This window comes from Dipodomys spectabilis, unplaced genomic scaffold (genome assembly GCF_019054845.1).
Source record: "Dipodomys spectabilis isolate Male_0828 unplaced genomic scaffold, ASM1905484v1 ptg000155l, whole genome shotgun sequence".
NCBI classification, from domain to species: domain Eukaryota; kingdom Metazoa; phylum Chordata; class Mammalia; order Rodentia; family Heteromyidae; genus Dipodomys; species Dipodomys spectabilis.
In genome coordinates this window covers 3,158,455-3,172,796 of record NW_024870832.1, presented here as the reverse complement: position 1 = coordinate 3,172,796, position 14,342 = coordinate 3,158,455, and the positions used below count along the sequence as shown (strand labels likewise).

Below are 14,342 nucleotides of genomic sequence, written 5' to 3'. Positions count from 1 at the left end.
TTGGTCTAACTACCTCTGTCTATAGCTTTGAAGAGATCTTTAGCGAGAGGAAGAAATGTGCCCAAATGTATTTCTGTACACACAAAAACATCCATTGATGTTGTAAGAATCAAGATTCAACCACACAGACAATAATGGTGGCACCTCTGTATCTTCAAGGGAACAGACAGAGGGAGGAGGCTCTCTCAGATTGTCACATCCACCACAGCTGCGGACATCTGTTGTGGAAGAGGAAGCATGATGGTGTACAGAAAACAAATGCTGGGTTCCTCAGTTCATAAAACTGGCAGTTGTTGAAGTAGTTGAAAGAGAGGAGGAACATTGTGGCTTTGCCTGCTCAAAATACCCTCTTCACAGGCTGGGCCTGGTGGCTCACACCTGTAATCTCAGCTACTCTGGAAGTAGAGATCCGAAAGATTACACTTGATGCTAAACCAGGCAAACAAACAAACAAAAAAAAAGCTAAGGAGACCCATCTCCACCAATAAACACAACATGGTGGTGTACACAAGTTATCCTAATTACTCAGATAACATAGATAGGAAGATTTCTGTCCAAGGTTAGCCTCAGGCAAAATGAAACAAAGAAAGAAAAATGAGAATTTATTTTTTTAAAGTAACTACAATTTTTTAAAAATATAACTACAGCAATTGAGATATGGCTCACATGTCAGAGAACCTTGAGCATGAATTTCAAACTCTAGTACTACTTCCCTCAAAAAAAAGCGGGGGAGAATGCAGGGTGCCTGTGGCTCACATCTGTAATCCTAGCTACTTAGGATTTGAGGATCATGGTTCGAAGCCAGCCTGGGCAGGCAAGTCTTTGAGACACCTCAATTATCACAGAAAAAGCCAGAGGTGGCTCTGTGGCTCAAGTGGTAAAGCACTCACCTTGAGCAAAAGAAGCAGCACCCAGGCTCAGAGTTCAAGCCCACACGAACAGCCAAAAAAGAAAGAAAGAAAAAGAAAGGAAAAAAAGGAAGGAAGGAAGGAAGAAAGGAAGGAAGAGAGGGAAGGCAGGAAGGAAAGAAGAGAGGGAAGGAAGGAAGGAGGGAAGGAAGGAAGGTAGGAAGGAAGGAAGGAAGAAAAGGAGAGAGAAAAGAAAAAGAAACATTCCTCACACTTTATCACCACCAACATCTGTTCCATCTTTCAGTGCTTGTTGGAACTCCCGTCCTTACTCACCCAGGAAGCCCTCTTGTTCAGAGCCACAATTTCTCTTCTGGCAGTCTTATTTAATCCACTGAAAGCACTGCATAGCAACATCTGTGCCAAAGGCCCACCCACTTCCCTGTCCAGAGATACACATCTCTGAGGAATGGATGCTCATACGTTTAGAAACCCCTGGAATGGCAGACAATGCTGCTAGTTGCAAAATGTGAAGAAAGAAAAATCTCAGTCTCAGTAACATTGGAGTAAAATGGGGGTGATCTGCTTTTCTGAAGTTTTTGTAAAATGTAGAAAAGGAACTACTCAACTTGTGGGGTAGGGGTGGGAGGGAAAAACTGGGAGACAGCGAGGGAAAGGGGTGACAATGTCCAAAAAGAAATGTACTCATTACCTCACTTATATAACTGGAACCCTTTCTACATCACTTTCGGTCATGGGGCTTGAACTCTGGGCCTGGGCGCTGTCCCTGTGCTCTTCAGCTCAAGGCAAATGCTCTACCACTTGAGCTACAGCACCATTTCCGGTTTTCTAGTGGTTAACTGGAGATGAGTCTCATGGACTTTCCTGCTCCAGCTGGCTTTGATCCAGGATCCTCAGATCTCAGCCTCCTGAGTAGCTAGGATTACAGGCGTGAGCCACCGGCGCCCGGCCCTACATCACTTTTATAATAACAAAAATACAAACTTCAACAGCACATCTATGAAGTATTTGTTACACAGTAGGCCTGCAAACTAGCCTTTGCTTATCTCCTCCCCTCCCCAACTTGCCTTGCCAACCACTATTCTCTTCATTACTGGATTCAGACTTTTTAATTTTTCTTGTCAGTCTTAGGGTTTGAATTCAGAGCCTGGGCACCAGCCTTTCACTTTTCTGCTCAAGGCTGGTGCTCTACCACTTGAACCACAGCTCTGCTTCCAGCTTTTTGCTCATTAATTCAAGATAAGAGTATCACAGAATTTTGATGCTGAGATCAAAGTTTGTTGAGTAGCCGGGATTACAGGTGTGACCCACTGGCACTAGGCCAGGCAATATTTTTTATCTTTCATTATTTGTTGAAGGACAAGTAATAGATATGACAATGAGATACTAAAATACCAGATGCTAAAAGATGTAAATCAGATGTGATTAGAATGGCATATTCCTGAAAAATGATTTGGTTGTAACAAGTGCAATTGTGACTAAAGAGAATTTTGGTATCCTTGAACATATCTGCATATTTAGTTAGTCATGGGTTTTGAACTCAGGGTCTAGGCACTGTCTCTGGGCTCTTTTGCTCAAGGCTAGTGCTCTACCACTTTGAGCCACAGTGTCACTTCTGGTTTTCTGGTGGTTCATTGGAGATAAGAATCTTGAGGACTTTCCTGCCTGGGCTGACCTTGGACCATGAACCTCAGATCTCAGCCTCCTGAGTAGCTAGAATGACAAGTGTAAGCCACCAGCAACTGGATGCATATTTTATTTTAAAAGGAGTAATTGAAAGTCCTTCGTACAAAAAAAAAAAACTTCTTTGTAAGCTAATATAGAAAATAACAAATTTTTTAAAGAAAAATACAATAGCTATCTTCAGCTCTATACAACAGGAATTTGGGCTTATGATTGCTTAGTGTTCTGAGTTGCTCTCCGCTCTCTCCCAAGGAAGCCAAATATTAAAATTTTATTCCCAAATTTGAAGAACATCAATCAGGTCAAACAAAACAAGCCTGTAGACTGTATGCAACTCTGAAATCATGAAGTGTTGCTTAGTCAAAAGAGGTACTGGACGCTGGTAGCTCACACCTATCATCCTAGCTACTCAAGAGGCTCAGATCTGAGGATGGTAGTTCAAAGTCAGCCCAGGCAAGAAAGTCCATTAGACTCTTATCTCCAATTAAGCACAAAAAATGGAAGTGGAGCTGTGGTTCAAATGGTAGAGTACCAGTCATGAACTAAAAAAGCTGAGGGACAGTGCTGAAGCCTTGAAACACACACACACACACACACACACACACACACACACACACAAATAAATACTACATAAATAAAGACTTAAGAGGTTTCTGTCGGGTGCCAGTGCCTAATGATTTGTTAGGAAGCCCTTGAATTTCTCACATAGGCCCACCTCAGACAAAAACCGACTGTGATGAAGGATGCTGCCTGACATGATTGACAGGTAGGGCTCTCAGCATTCTTATGTTGTGTCCTTCTCTGGGTCTTGGAGGAACTTTGTGTGAAGGTATTTCTCAGTGTACACAGTCACATCAAGCTATTGATACACCTGGGCTAGACTTTCTAGACAGCAATTGATGTTCTGGTGCTAGATGAGCTGGCCTACAAACACATACAACACAGGCAGCATTACAGGACAAAAGGATCAGAGTGCACGCTGCAGAGCTGGCAGGGAGGAGAAATGAAAAGAGTGGACTGGACGAGAAAGAGGATCTCCAGAAAGGAGGACTCCCTGTCCCACTACAGCAAATTGGAGCCACATATACTTGGAGATCAGAGTTATATTACCTAGTAATTAGGTGTGTGTGTGTGTGTGTGTGTGTGTGTGTGTGTGTGTACATGCGTATCCATACTGAGGCTTGAACTCAGAGCCCAGGTGCTGCCCCTTCGCTTACAAGTGTGAGGCACTGGTGCCTGGTCCCATCTATTACATTTTATTTTATTTTATTTATTTCGTCAGTCATGAGGCTTGAACTCAGGGCCTGGGTGAGAATTTTGGTATCCTTGAACATATATGCATATTTAGTTAGTTATAGGGTTTGAACTCAGGGCCTAGGCACTGTCTCTGGGCTCTTTTGCTCAAGGCTAGTGTTGTACCACTTTAAGCCCCAGTGCCATTTCTGGTTTTTGAGTGGTTCATTGGAGATAAGAGTCTCATAGGCTTTCCTGCCTGGTCTGGCTTTGAACCATGATCCTCAGATCTCAGCCTCCTGAGTAACTAATATTACAGGCATGAGCCACCAGCTCCTGGCTCATCTATTACATTTTGAAGAAAGACAAGCTATCCATGAATTGATGGAAACTTATATCCATTTTGAATAGTGTAATTACCTCCTAAATGATGGCTCTGTGCTGGAACTTGCTTATGGACTGTCATCTGGTGACCCTTTCTATAATATTGGATGATTGTCAATGGGAACCCTGCCAGGGAAAACCACTGGTGGCAAGAACTGGAGACCTGAAGGTAAAACATCTTCCTTCCATATGCTATTCTCTCTGCCCTGTTCTCTCACCTTGTCCTCCAGGAAAAATCCCTCTAACCTTTCAGACTGACTCCACCACCATTCTCTGAGGACCAACTCATGCTTCCACTACTCCATACAAATCACCGCCATGACACTTACATTACATTTTAATTTTCTCTTTCCTAGGCTCTCTGATCCATTAAGGAGAAAGTCCTCCAGGGCAGGGAATGTGTCTTCACTTTGTCTGTATTTCTGGTACTTAGCATCCTGCCTGGATTTGGTTAAGGGCTTAAAAAAATGCTTACTAAAGAAATGGAAGCCGTTTTAAGATAAAAGAGTTTCGTAATGTGTGACTCCCATACTGACTACTACAGAATCCTTCCAGCTTCTGCTTTTGAATATTCTGACTCAGGAAGCAGAATGTAACGATGAGTCTTTCTATGAAAGTAAGATATGGGATGAATTTCAGGGGTGCTCAATTTGGGGAACTGTTAGTTAAGTTATAGGGCTCATAAGGAAAAAGTTGAGGTTCTTTATTGGACTATGTATTTCTAGCATCTGACACTATACTTGGCAGGGGTAGACATCCAGGGCATACTTGCGGAGGGAATATGGATCACTAAATAAGAATTCCATTGCCACAATGCTCCTTAGACCTCAAAACCCAAGCCCCAACCATTTATGTATTCTATCCATTCCTTTAGTTACATTTACCATAAAGGCAACATCAATAGGCTGGATGGATGGCCAGGATGTATTGGATGGAGTCTGTTCTATTCTGTATGGAATTACCCCTGCCTCATCCTGTCTGTTTTCCTCAAGATATGTGGGTTGTCCATTCCATTAAGTAGAGAAAGAAAGCACTTAAGAAAGACCAAATGTAAAGATATCACACTCTCAGACTGGCCAGCAGTACTATGAATCTTTATCTTCTATTTTTCCTGCATCTCCTACCCTATAACCACCACCTCTTGCACTTCTCCTGTGGCTTAATACCTCTAGTTGGAGCTGTTCTTATTGCACTTCCTCTTCTTTCCTTTCTCTACCCTCTGCTGGAGGGATAATGAATAGCAAAATGTTCAGTGATTTTTTTTTAATCAACAACAAAAATTATTTTTAAAAATAAGTTTTTTTTTTTTCTGGAGGTTAGATTGACTGAGGCAATTAACTATGAATCTATACTTCAAGAAATCACACATACTGTTTTTGGCTTTCCATGCATTCTTAATTAGCCCATTCCACCCAGAATCACTTTAATGTGTTGTACCCTATTCAAATCACAGTGGATGCATTGTCTTCCCAAACCCATAAACCATGGTGAACATTGCCTAGGAGAGTTCATTAGCCGCATGTAAAAGGTAACAGGTTTTCTCCAGGCAGGCAAGAAATTACACTGACATTGTTTCCATCCAAATTGCTCAGTGTTCTCTCTGATCTTGGGAAGATGAAGAAAAATGTACAGGTCAAAGCATACAGTAACATTTTTTTTTTTTTTTTTTGCTTCTCAGAAAGTTTCCCAGAATAATAGTTACTTAAGATCCAGAGTGTTTTTTTAAAAATCATTTCTGTATGTCCAATATTCATCTCAGTGCATAGCTTTGGAGAAACACTCAGTATATACGTGAATGAAGACCACAGGAAAGCATGAAACATGGGCACTAGTATTTGGCAGGTATCAAGTTCAAGAACACAGGACCATCTACTCTTAAGTCATCAACCACCCTGGATGACAGTCCAATACCGTATTTCTTCCTTCCTAACAAACAACGAACTCTTATTTTCAATCTGGTGTTAAGTGATGAAAATAACAGTAGAGAAACATCACCTTTTGCCTTAGAACATTCCCTCCTAGTTTTGCCTTTTAGTATCCTGTCTTGCCAGTCAACATTTTGAGAGGGGGAAGGCAGTTCATCCTTCCCCCCTCCCCCCAATTCAGCTAGAGACAGTTCTCAGTGGTGTGAGTGAATACACATGCCATCCACTTATTCATCTTGAAGCTCTAAGGCAGTAATCTTTGTTGAATAATGAATTGCTTTCAAAAGTATGACCAAAAGCTCTGGTGTTTTCTTCCCCCAAGAGATAGATGAACAGTTGCCTCTGTCTGCAAAGGACATGAATACTCTTCAACAGTTTATAGATATAAATATGTTCAGACCCAATTCCTTTCATTACAGATGCTGGTATAAGCCAAATGAAAAAGAATCTGGTAGTTAAATACCTACTTTATATTATTCTATTTTCCAGGAGGATAGTTCTGAGGCTGGCACTCTACCACTTGAGCCATACCTCTATTTCCAGCTTTTGCTGGTTCACTGGAACTAAGAATCTCCCCACTATATCTGCCTCAATCGGCCTGATTCTCAGATCTTAGCCTCTTGAGTAACTAGCATGACAAGTATGAGTCACCATCGTGGCTTTAGCTCTTTTCAAAGGGTAGCGAGTAAGATCATGTAGACAGGGTTTTTTCAATCTCAGCATACCTAAAACATAGACTTGCTATTTTGCTTAATCAATGTACATAACCCAGGTAGAGTTTGAAGTGCTGTGTGTTTTCTCCTGAAGAGCTTTTATTATGGGGCCTTGAAAATCCTCTCTCACTTCATGAGTAGTCTCACTATGGTTGATTATATTATGATCAAATTAGACATATGATCAAAGTCTGCATAGGAACACAGACCTTGGGGGGTGGGTTACAAGTTTCTCCAAAAACTTCAGGACAGGTTACATAACCTATTGCTGCCTCAATTTCCTCATCTCCAGAAAGAGGACAACCATTCCCCTGTAAATTTCCTGTGAAGATTAAATGAACCAACACAAGAAGAGCAACTAGTACATTCCACGGGATGCAGTCAATCCTGAATAAAGGATGATACTACTATCAATGTCTATGAAGTCTTTATCATAGTCTTCAATCAAAGAAACCTGGTATAAGTATAATGCTAGGATTCAAAACACTGCTTTGGCCTGAGTGATCTTAGGGAGAAGGAGAATTCTAAATTCTTGTGTTGAGACTTCAAAGCCTATTCAACACAAAACCTCCCTTGTGAGTACCTAAATGGGAATGACGCATGTGGGGGCGATAGGGGGAGGGGAGGGGGACAATATAAAGGGTGTGATCCATGCCTTCCACCATCCAGCGCTCCAGACAAATCATGAAACCACTTGGGGCGCATGAAGTCTGTGGTGACAATTGAATCTAGTTTCAGGTCCCCAATGGTTCTTGTTTATACCATGTACACTTTCCTGCCATGAATTCCCACTTGAGCTTAAGCCCTAAGAGGGTTAAAAAAAAAAGTCTATACTGATTAATTTTTCCCCTTTTACCTACCAAAAAAGAGACAGCCATCCAAACCAACCACACGAGTTAACTTTCCAGTCTCAGTTGCCAGGCACACATGCAAAGTGGAATTCACTATCCACATTTTGCCACGAGTTCCATTCCGTATCAACACTGTATCTCTCCCTTTGCTTTCTTGATGTCACCTCTGTTCTGTTTTATGCCCAAAAGCCATCATACAAACTGTAGCTATTTCAGATGCCTTTCAAAAAAACCAAAATGATGTGCAAATTGTGCTTTCAGCAGTCAATCACTTGAAGCCATTTTAGAAAAAAAATCCAACTATCCAGTTTTCAAAATTATCACTTTCCTTAAAAAAAAACAAAAAACAAAAAATCCCACACAAACAAGCAAAGAACCAGATACACAACTTATCCTCTACCTTTTCCCTCCAAGCTATTAGGGAGATGTTTTCGTTTTAAGTATGGACAGGAAATGGCTTAAACATTTCAACCACATTCTACCACATTCTTCTAACATCAGAACCTTGGATTCTCCATCTCAGAAGTTTCCTAATGTATGAGTAAAACTCTCTCAGGAGAACCAAGATGAAGTCAGGAAGAGCCAGGCAATCCAAGTGCCCACCAGGCTGGTATTTTGTCCTTTTTTTTTTTAAAGGTAGCTGACAGAAAAAAAAAATCATGAGGCATGGTAGCATCTAAAATGCCAACTGCTGGCATGGTTGAAAGTCTCTGAAAAAACTTTTTTTTTCCCCTTGGAGGGCTTTTCTCTTATGAAGACAAATGACAGCTCGAGTCATTTTGTAACGCTGCCACCAACTACCCACAGGTTCCCCTCTCATTGGTCGAGCGCAGTTAAGGGATCTCAGAAATAGAAGCGAAAACTTACATCGATAGGTCATCTCAAAGCTGTCGCTGATGTTCACAATATCAATCTGGGGAAACAGCTTCGGGGGCTCCGTGAGTTGGGACAAAGCAAATCTGAAAGCGGCATGTTCCTGTGATTGCTGGTTTGGAAATAATCCCCCTAGGAGGAGAGAGAGAGAGAAAGAGAGAAAAGGACATGGGTACTTTGGGCTAGAGATAAATCTCAGTTCCTCCACAGCCTGCTCTCCACCCCCATATTGGAACCTTTTACCTCTCCCAAGCTAATCCCATTAGTCATACCATATATATATATATGTGTATGTATATATATTCGTACCCTAGGTACATCACCTTTAGAATAATAATAAATGTTTAAACCATGCATGCATTTATGAGTACACCTGTAAATCAATATATTTGTTAATATAAACTATTTGTATCATTATTCTAAAGGTGATGTACAGGGAGGTTCCAATTACATAAGTCAGGTAAATGCATAAGTCAGTACAATTCTTTTTGGACAATGCCACCTCTTCCCTTGCTCCTACCTAGTTCTTCCTTCTCATCCTCTACCCACAAGTTGTATAGTGTCTAGTGAGTACCACTGCTGCATTTGTTCACCCTTTGCCCTTCAATTTCTGTGCCCTAACAATAGATGAATAAATAAGACAAAAAGGAATGAAAACAACAACAACAAAATGCTCGTTTCAATGTCCATTTCCAGTCATACATTTTTAATGCTAGGACTGAGAGTTCCAATAAACTCAACAAGACACCAGGTTTACACAACAACAAAAAAAAACTCCCCTTGTCTCCATTTCCTAGATAGTTATACTGGTTTATTTTTAATGCTAGGGTTGAGAGTTCAAATAGACCCAACTAGATATCCAGGTTTAAATTTCTACAGATGAGTTTCATGTGACTGGGTCCCTACAATCAGTCATTCTGTGCAAACATGTGATTGGATCCCTCTCAGCTCAGCTGAAGGTCAGAGAAGAGAGGAGACCTGTGACCTTTCTCTCCCTCCTCCCTGCATAACTCCCTCCTGCATAACTCCTAGGAACCAATGTTCTTCCTGCATCTAACTTATCTTACCTGCGCCTGATCATTTATCACCAAGTCTGGCCTAAGAGTAGGTGCTAATAACGGTGGTGTAAGGATTGAAATGAGAGATCTGGATCTTGTGGGCTTTCCCCACCTCTGTACCTCTTTACTCAGATTCTTGTGTTCTTTGACTTAAGATCTGCCTGAGATTTAACTATTCAGTTGTCTCCAAGGTTTTTTGTCTGGGGAATGGTGGATTTTTCTGCAAGTTAGTGTTGTGTTTCTTTCATGGCTTGGGTTCCCAGCTAACTAGACATGACTTGTTACATAAAGGATTAACATTGCATGTCTGGATAATGGGACTTTGTGCTTTTGCAAATGTGGGGTCTTAATGTCAAGATGTATGGCATTCTATTCCTGTAGAAAACACCAGAGAGGTCCCTGTTCCAAGAAACAAGAGTACACAGCTTACCTTGGTATTGACTATGGGTCTATAAAAACAATTAAAATATCTTGCTGTGAATTAAAAACCAGCTAATCCCAGAGACTGAAATACACTGAATATTTACAGAGAAGTTTAACTCAGAGCTGTGAGGAATCGCAGTTGCCATAATGCACTTCTAACTTCTATAGTGAGTTAGGTGTCTGTTTTAAGCACAACATGGATTAGAAGGCTTTTGTTAGAGATCGTATAAGTAGAACCAAGTCCTTCCTCATGGAGATGATACATTCAGTCTTTGTTTTAGGATTTAACATTTCTACCTTGTGTGTGGAAACAGTAACAATCCATTTTTATCAGTTGAGCAAGCAACTTTGGGCTAAATACGACTTAAGATAGGTAAAAAATAAATGAAAATATCACATACACACATACACCTATACAAAACTCGTTCATGGACTTACACCCATGCTGTAGGACATGGATACACCTGGAGAAGGCAAACCCAAATGATGGACAGTCCCAAGCACAAACACAATCAATACCAGTGCCACCAGGAAAGCAAGTATTTTCCATGCACCTATGCCCTCCTTTGAAAGAGCAGAAAGGGCTCCGAGATCATTCTTGATTCTGATGCTCCTCCTTTTCCTCCCAGATGACCACACCCCAAACTCTTCCCATTCCCCTTCCTCCTCTCCTGAAGTGAGTGGGAACAGCTGGGAGGTGGGGCTGGATGGTAAGGGAAGTGTCTCCCCCAAAGGCAGGAAGTTTTGCACGGGAGAAAGGCGTCCACGTACACATATACACTCGTTTCTCCAAGGCAGTTTAACAGGTGTCAGCAAACAAAGCAAGTTCCTCCCCAGCCACTCCAACCACCACCATTGGAGTCAGAAGCTGGAGAGATTCAAAGAGACGCTCCTGCAACCAATGCAGGGGTGCAAGATACGCGATCACCTGCCACACATCCTCCACTCCCAGGAACACACACAAAGGAGCATCAACTACCCACAGTGGGACTTTCTTTCAAGGAGCTGAGCATCCTGCAGGGGGTAGGGAGAGGGGGTTATTGGGGGAAAAGAGCAGAGCAGGAAAAAAAAAAAAAAGAAAATAACCAAACAAGATGTCTTTGAGCCAAAGCAGTCTATTTGATTCTCAGATACAAATAGCAATGAAAATGCTTGCTGGTCACAGTGAATCTCCCCCTCTCCCCCCGGTCTCATAAGCATGCTTTGTTATCAGTGTTGTGCTTCCTGTTGGTCTTGCTTTCGCCTGGGATTATGAGGAGTGATAGGTGCCCCCCCCCCATTAAAAATACAGGCAAGGGAGGGGAGCTCCTCAAAGAACAACCACCCAGAAAGAGAAAATAACGGGGGAACCAACCTGCTCAACCTGCTCCCCAAGTTGAGAGGCAGCTAGTGATGGGAATAGCTGAGAAGGGGGGCGGGGGGAAGAGGAGTGTGGGTTATGTGTTTGTGCCTGTCAGAGAGATGGGCAATATCTGTGGATGAAACCTTTCAGAGGAATTGATCTAAGGCAGCCTAAGAAGTCCCAAGGATCTAAAAACTGGGGAACCCCAGCTCCGTCTGGCAGACAGTAAAGAGAAGGGCAGCCAGAGGGGTCCAGAGCCAGAGAGAGCTCCTGCCTATGGAGTGGGGCCCGCTTTTATGATCTCTGCAGCTACAGCACCCTTCGGGAGGGGGGGCTCCCCTCTTTGAGAGGGCCCTCTCGCCCCTTTCACTCCCCCCAAGCTAAGCAATACTGCCTTCCCCCTCTCCACGATTCAATGCCTAGGTGCACCTTTCATCTATTCAAGCACGCACAAATACACCCAGCATTCGTATTTATATACATAAAATGAAATCAGCCACCACCATCCATCTCTCAAGCAATGGAGTTTTAACTCTTTCAACACCCACAGCCCGCACCGCCCCCCCCCCATGTCTGCGCTGAGGAAGCCTGTTGTCTTTTCTCTTTCCCTCCTGGGGAAACGGTGTGATTTCCTCCATTTCACACGTGCATGCTTGCAGCGTGTGCACGTGTGTGTGTGTGTGTGTGTGTGTGTGTGTGTGTGTGTGTGTGTAAGAGAGAGAGACTCCCCTTCCCTTTTGCTTCTCCTAGATCAGAACCACACCAAACCCCCTCCTCTCTTGCAGCCCTAGCCTTCTGAACAAATATATCAGTGCCAAAACAAAACAACAACAACAACAACAAAATCAACACACATCCCTGGTGCAATTCAGAAAAGTCCCCTCCCCGGGCAGCCCCCTCCTCACTCACCAATCTGTATATTGTTGGGGAAATTGGCACCTACTACAGTGCCTAAGAAACCGGTGCAGAAGACAGCAACAATGTACTGCATATTCCTTTTTGCATTGGAGAAAAAAAAGTCCAGATCCAATCATAGATTGAGTCTTTTTCTCCCTTTTCCCCCTTGCTTCCTCGCTGTGGCTGCTGCTGCTGCTACCGCTGCTGCTTTGCCTTGGTTCTTTCCCTCCCTGCCGTTCCTTCGCTTCTCTTCCTGGCTTCTTCTTTCCTTCGGTGAGGTTGGGTGATCTGCTTCCCCTTCGGAATCAGAGCACTTCAACGGCAGTGTTAACAGCAACGGACAGGCAGATGAACTGAGCCTGGAGACGAGAAACCCGTCCTCATGCTAGCCAGAGCGCAGCGCTTGCCTGCCTGCCTCTGCCTCTGCCTCTCCTCTCCTCTCTCTCCCTCTCCTTTTCTCTCCTCTCCTCTCTCCTCTTCTTTCCTCTCCCCTCTCAGCCTGCCCCCCTTCTCTCTCTCTCTCTCTCTCTCTCTCTCTCTCTCTCTCTCTCTCTCTCCTCTCTCTTTCTCTCTCTCTCTCTTTCTCCCCTAAGCAGTGAGCTTCTATGCTAATAACAGAGCTCCAGAGTTCCAAGCTGGCCTCCTCCTCCTCCCCCCTTCACTCCTGCCTTTCCATCTTCACTGTACCCTCTTTTCTGTGTGTGTGTACAAAAACAAAACAAAACAAAAAAAAAAAGGGAGGGGAAGGCTTGTTCCTGAAAGGGACCAATGCACAGCCCCCTCCACAGCTCTCTCTCTCTCTTCCCCCTCCCTCCTTCCCTCCTTCCCTCCCCCTTCCCCACCCCCTAAGCCAGAGCCACACAACTGGAAATGTGGGTTCGGTTCTAAGTCAGTAGGTGGCAGGGGGTCCCCACCAAGAGGACTCTGGTTGATCTAGGTCACTTTTTTTTTCCAGGAGTGCTTGGCTGTGCTGGATACATCTCCAGCACTCAACTGGCCCAATTATGCCTACAACTAGTTCTCCCAAAAGGAAGCCCCTAGAAATCCCTCTGAAGAAATTTAAAGAGAGAGAGGGGGGGAAAAGCACTCCCCCCTCCCCACCAGAAAGAAGATTGAAAGACAATCCAGAAGCTGGGGTGGCTGGTGGGGGTTTTGACTCAGGCAATTGACAAGTCTCAGGCTCCCTTACAAATGACTTCCTTAACTCTCAGGTATTCAGAAGGGACCCCTGGCCCTCCTCCCCGCCTTTTCCTGTAACACACACACACACACACACACACACACACACACACACACACACACACACACACACACGGGGAGTTTGTGGCATCAGAGGTGTGTGGGTGTAAAAGGAAAACTAAGGAGACTCGCACAGGCAATTACGTGAGTCATGTTGCTGGAAGTTTAGTGAGAGGATTTCAGGCTTCTCTCAGTTATCTCGGATGCTGGTCACGTCTGGAATAAACTGGAATTTTGTGGACCCTCTGGAACTGGGCTTTGACTAGAATAATCCATACATAGAGAACTGGGGTTAAGGAAAAGAGTGTGAGCAGTAGGAAAGGGGCACTGGGTAGCTGCCCAGGGGTAAACAGGAAAAACCTTTTCTTTGGTTGTAATGAAGGAGAATGTTGACCTTAAAAAGAAATATATTTGTACATATATATCTTATATTATTACATAATACAGGATAAATATATGTATATATTTTATATAATAAATATTAAGTATAATATTTATTACACATTTACATGACCATATTTTATTATATATTTATTATATATATTATTTATAATTTATGGTTTATATATACTATAATTTATATTATATTTATTATGTGTTTATATAGTATAATAAACATATAATATTTTATTTATATTGTTTATGTTTGTATTATTTTTATTACTTATTTAATCATTATATAGCACACTATTAATTATATATTATAAATTATAGTCTATATTTATATATAATTCATGTACATTTATTTCACAATATGTATTTATATTTTGTATATTATATATTATACTATATTATATATTACAGTATATGTTCTATTACATACATATTTATTATATACATAATATATTTATT

At 42.4% G+C, this 14,342-nt stretch overlaps 1 protein-coding gene across 7 annotated transcripts in view; it reads right to left on the bottom strand.

The window, feature by feature from the left end:
• Gria1 (glutamate ionotropic receptor AMPA type subunit 1) overlaps positions 1–12,427 on the bottom strand; it is a 345,667-nt gene extending 333,240 nt beyond the window's left edge. For 5 of the 7 annotated variants that reach the window (XM_042692387.1, XM_042692390.1, XM_042692389.1 and 2 more), the window contains exons 1-2: positions 12,264–12,345; positions 8,526–8,663 (exon numbers count right to left, since the gene is read on the bottom strand). In XM_042692387.1, coding sequence (XP_042548321.1) covers positions 8,526–8,663; positions 12,264–12,345 — 220 coding nt within the window. Of the gene's footprint in view, positions 1–8,525; positions 8,666–12,263 lie in introns of those variants that run through there. The other 2 variants (XM_042692388.1, XM_042692391.1) reach the window with 2 other exon arrangements.
• Positions 12,428–14,342: the final 1,915 nt, after the last annotated feature.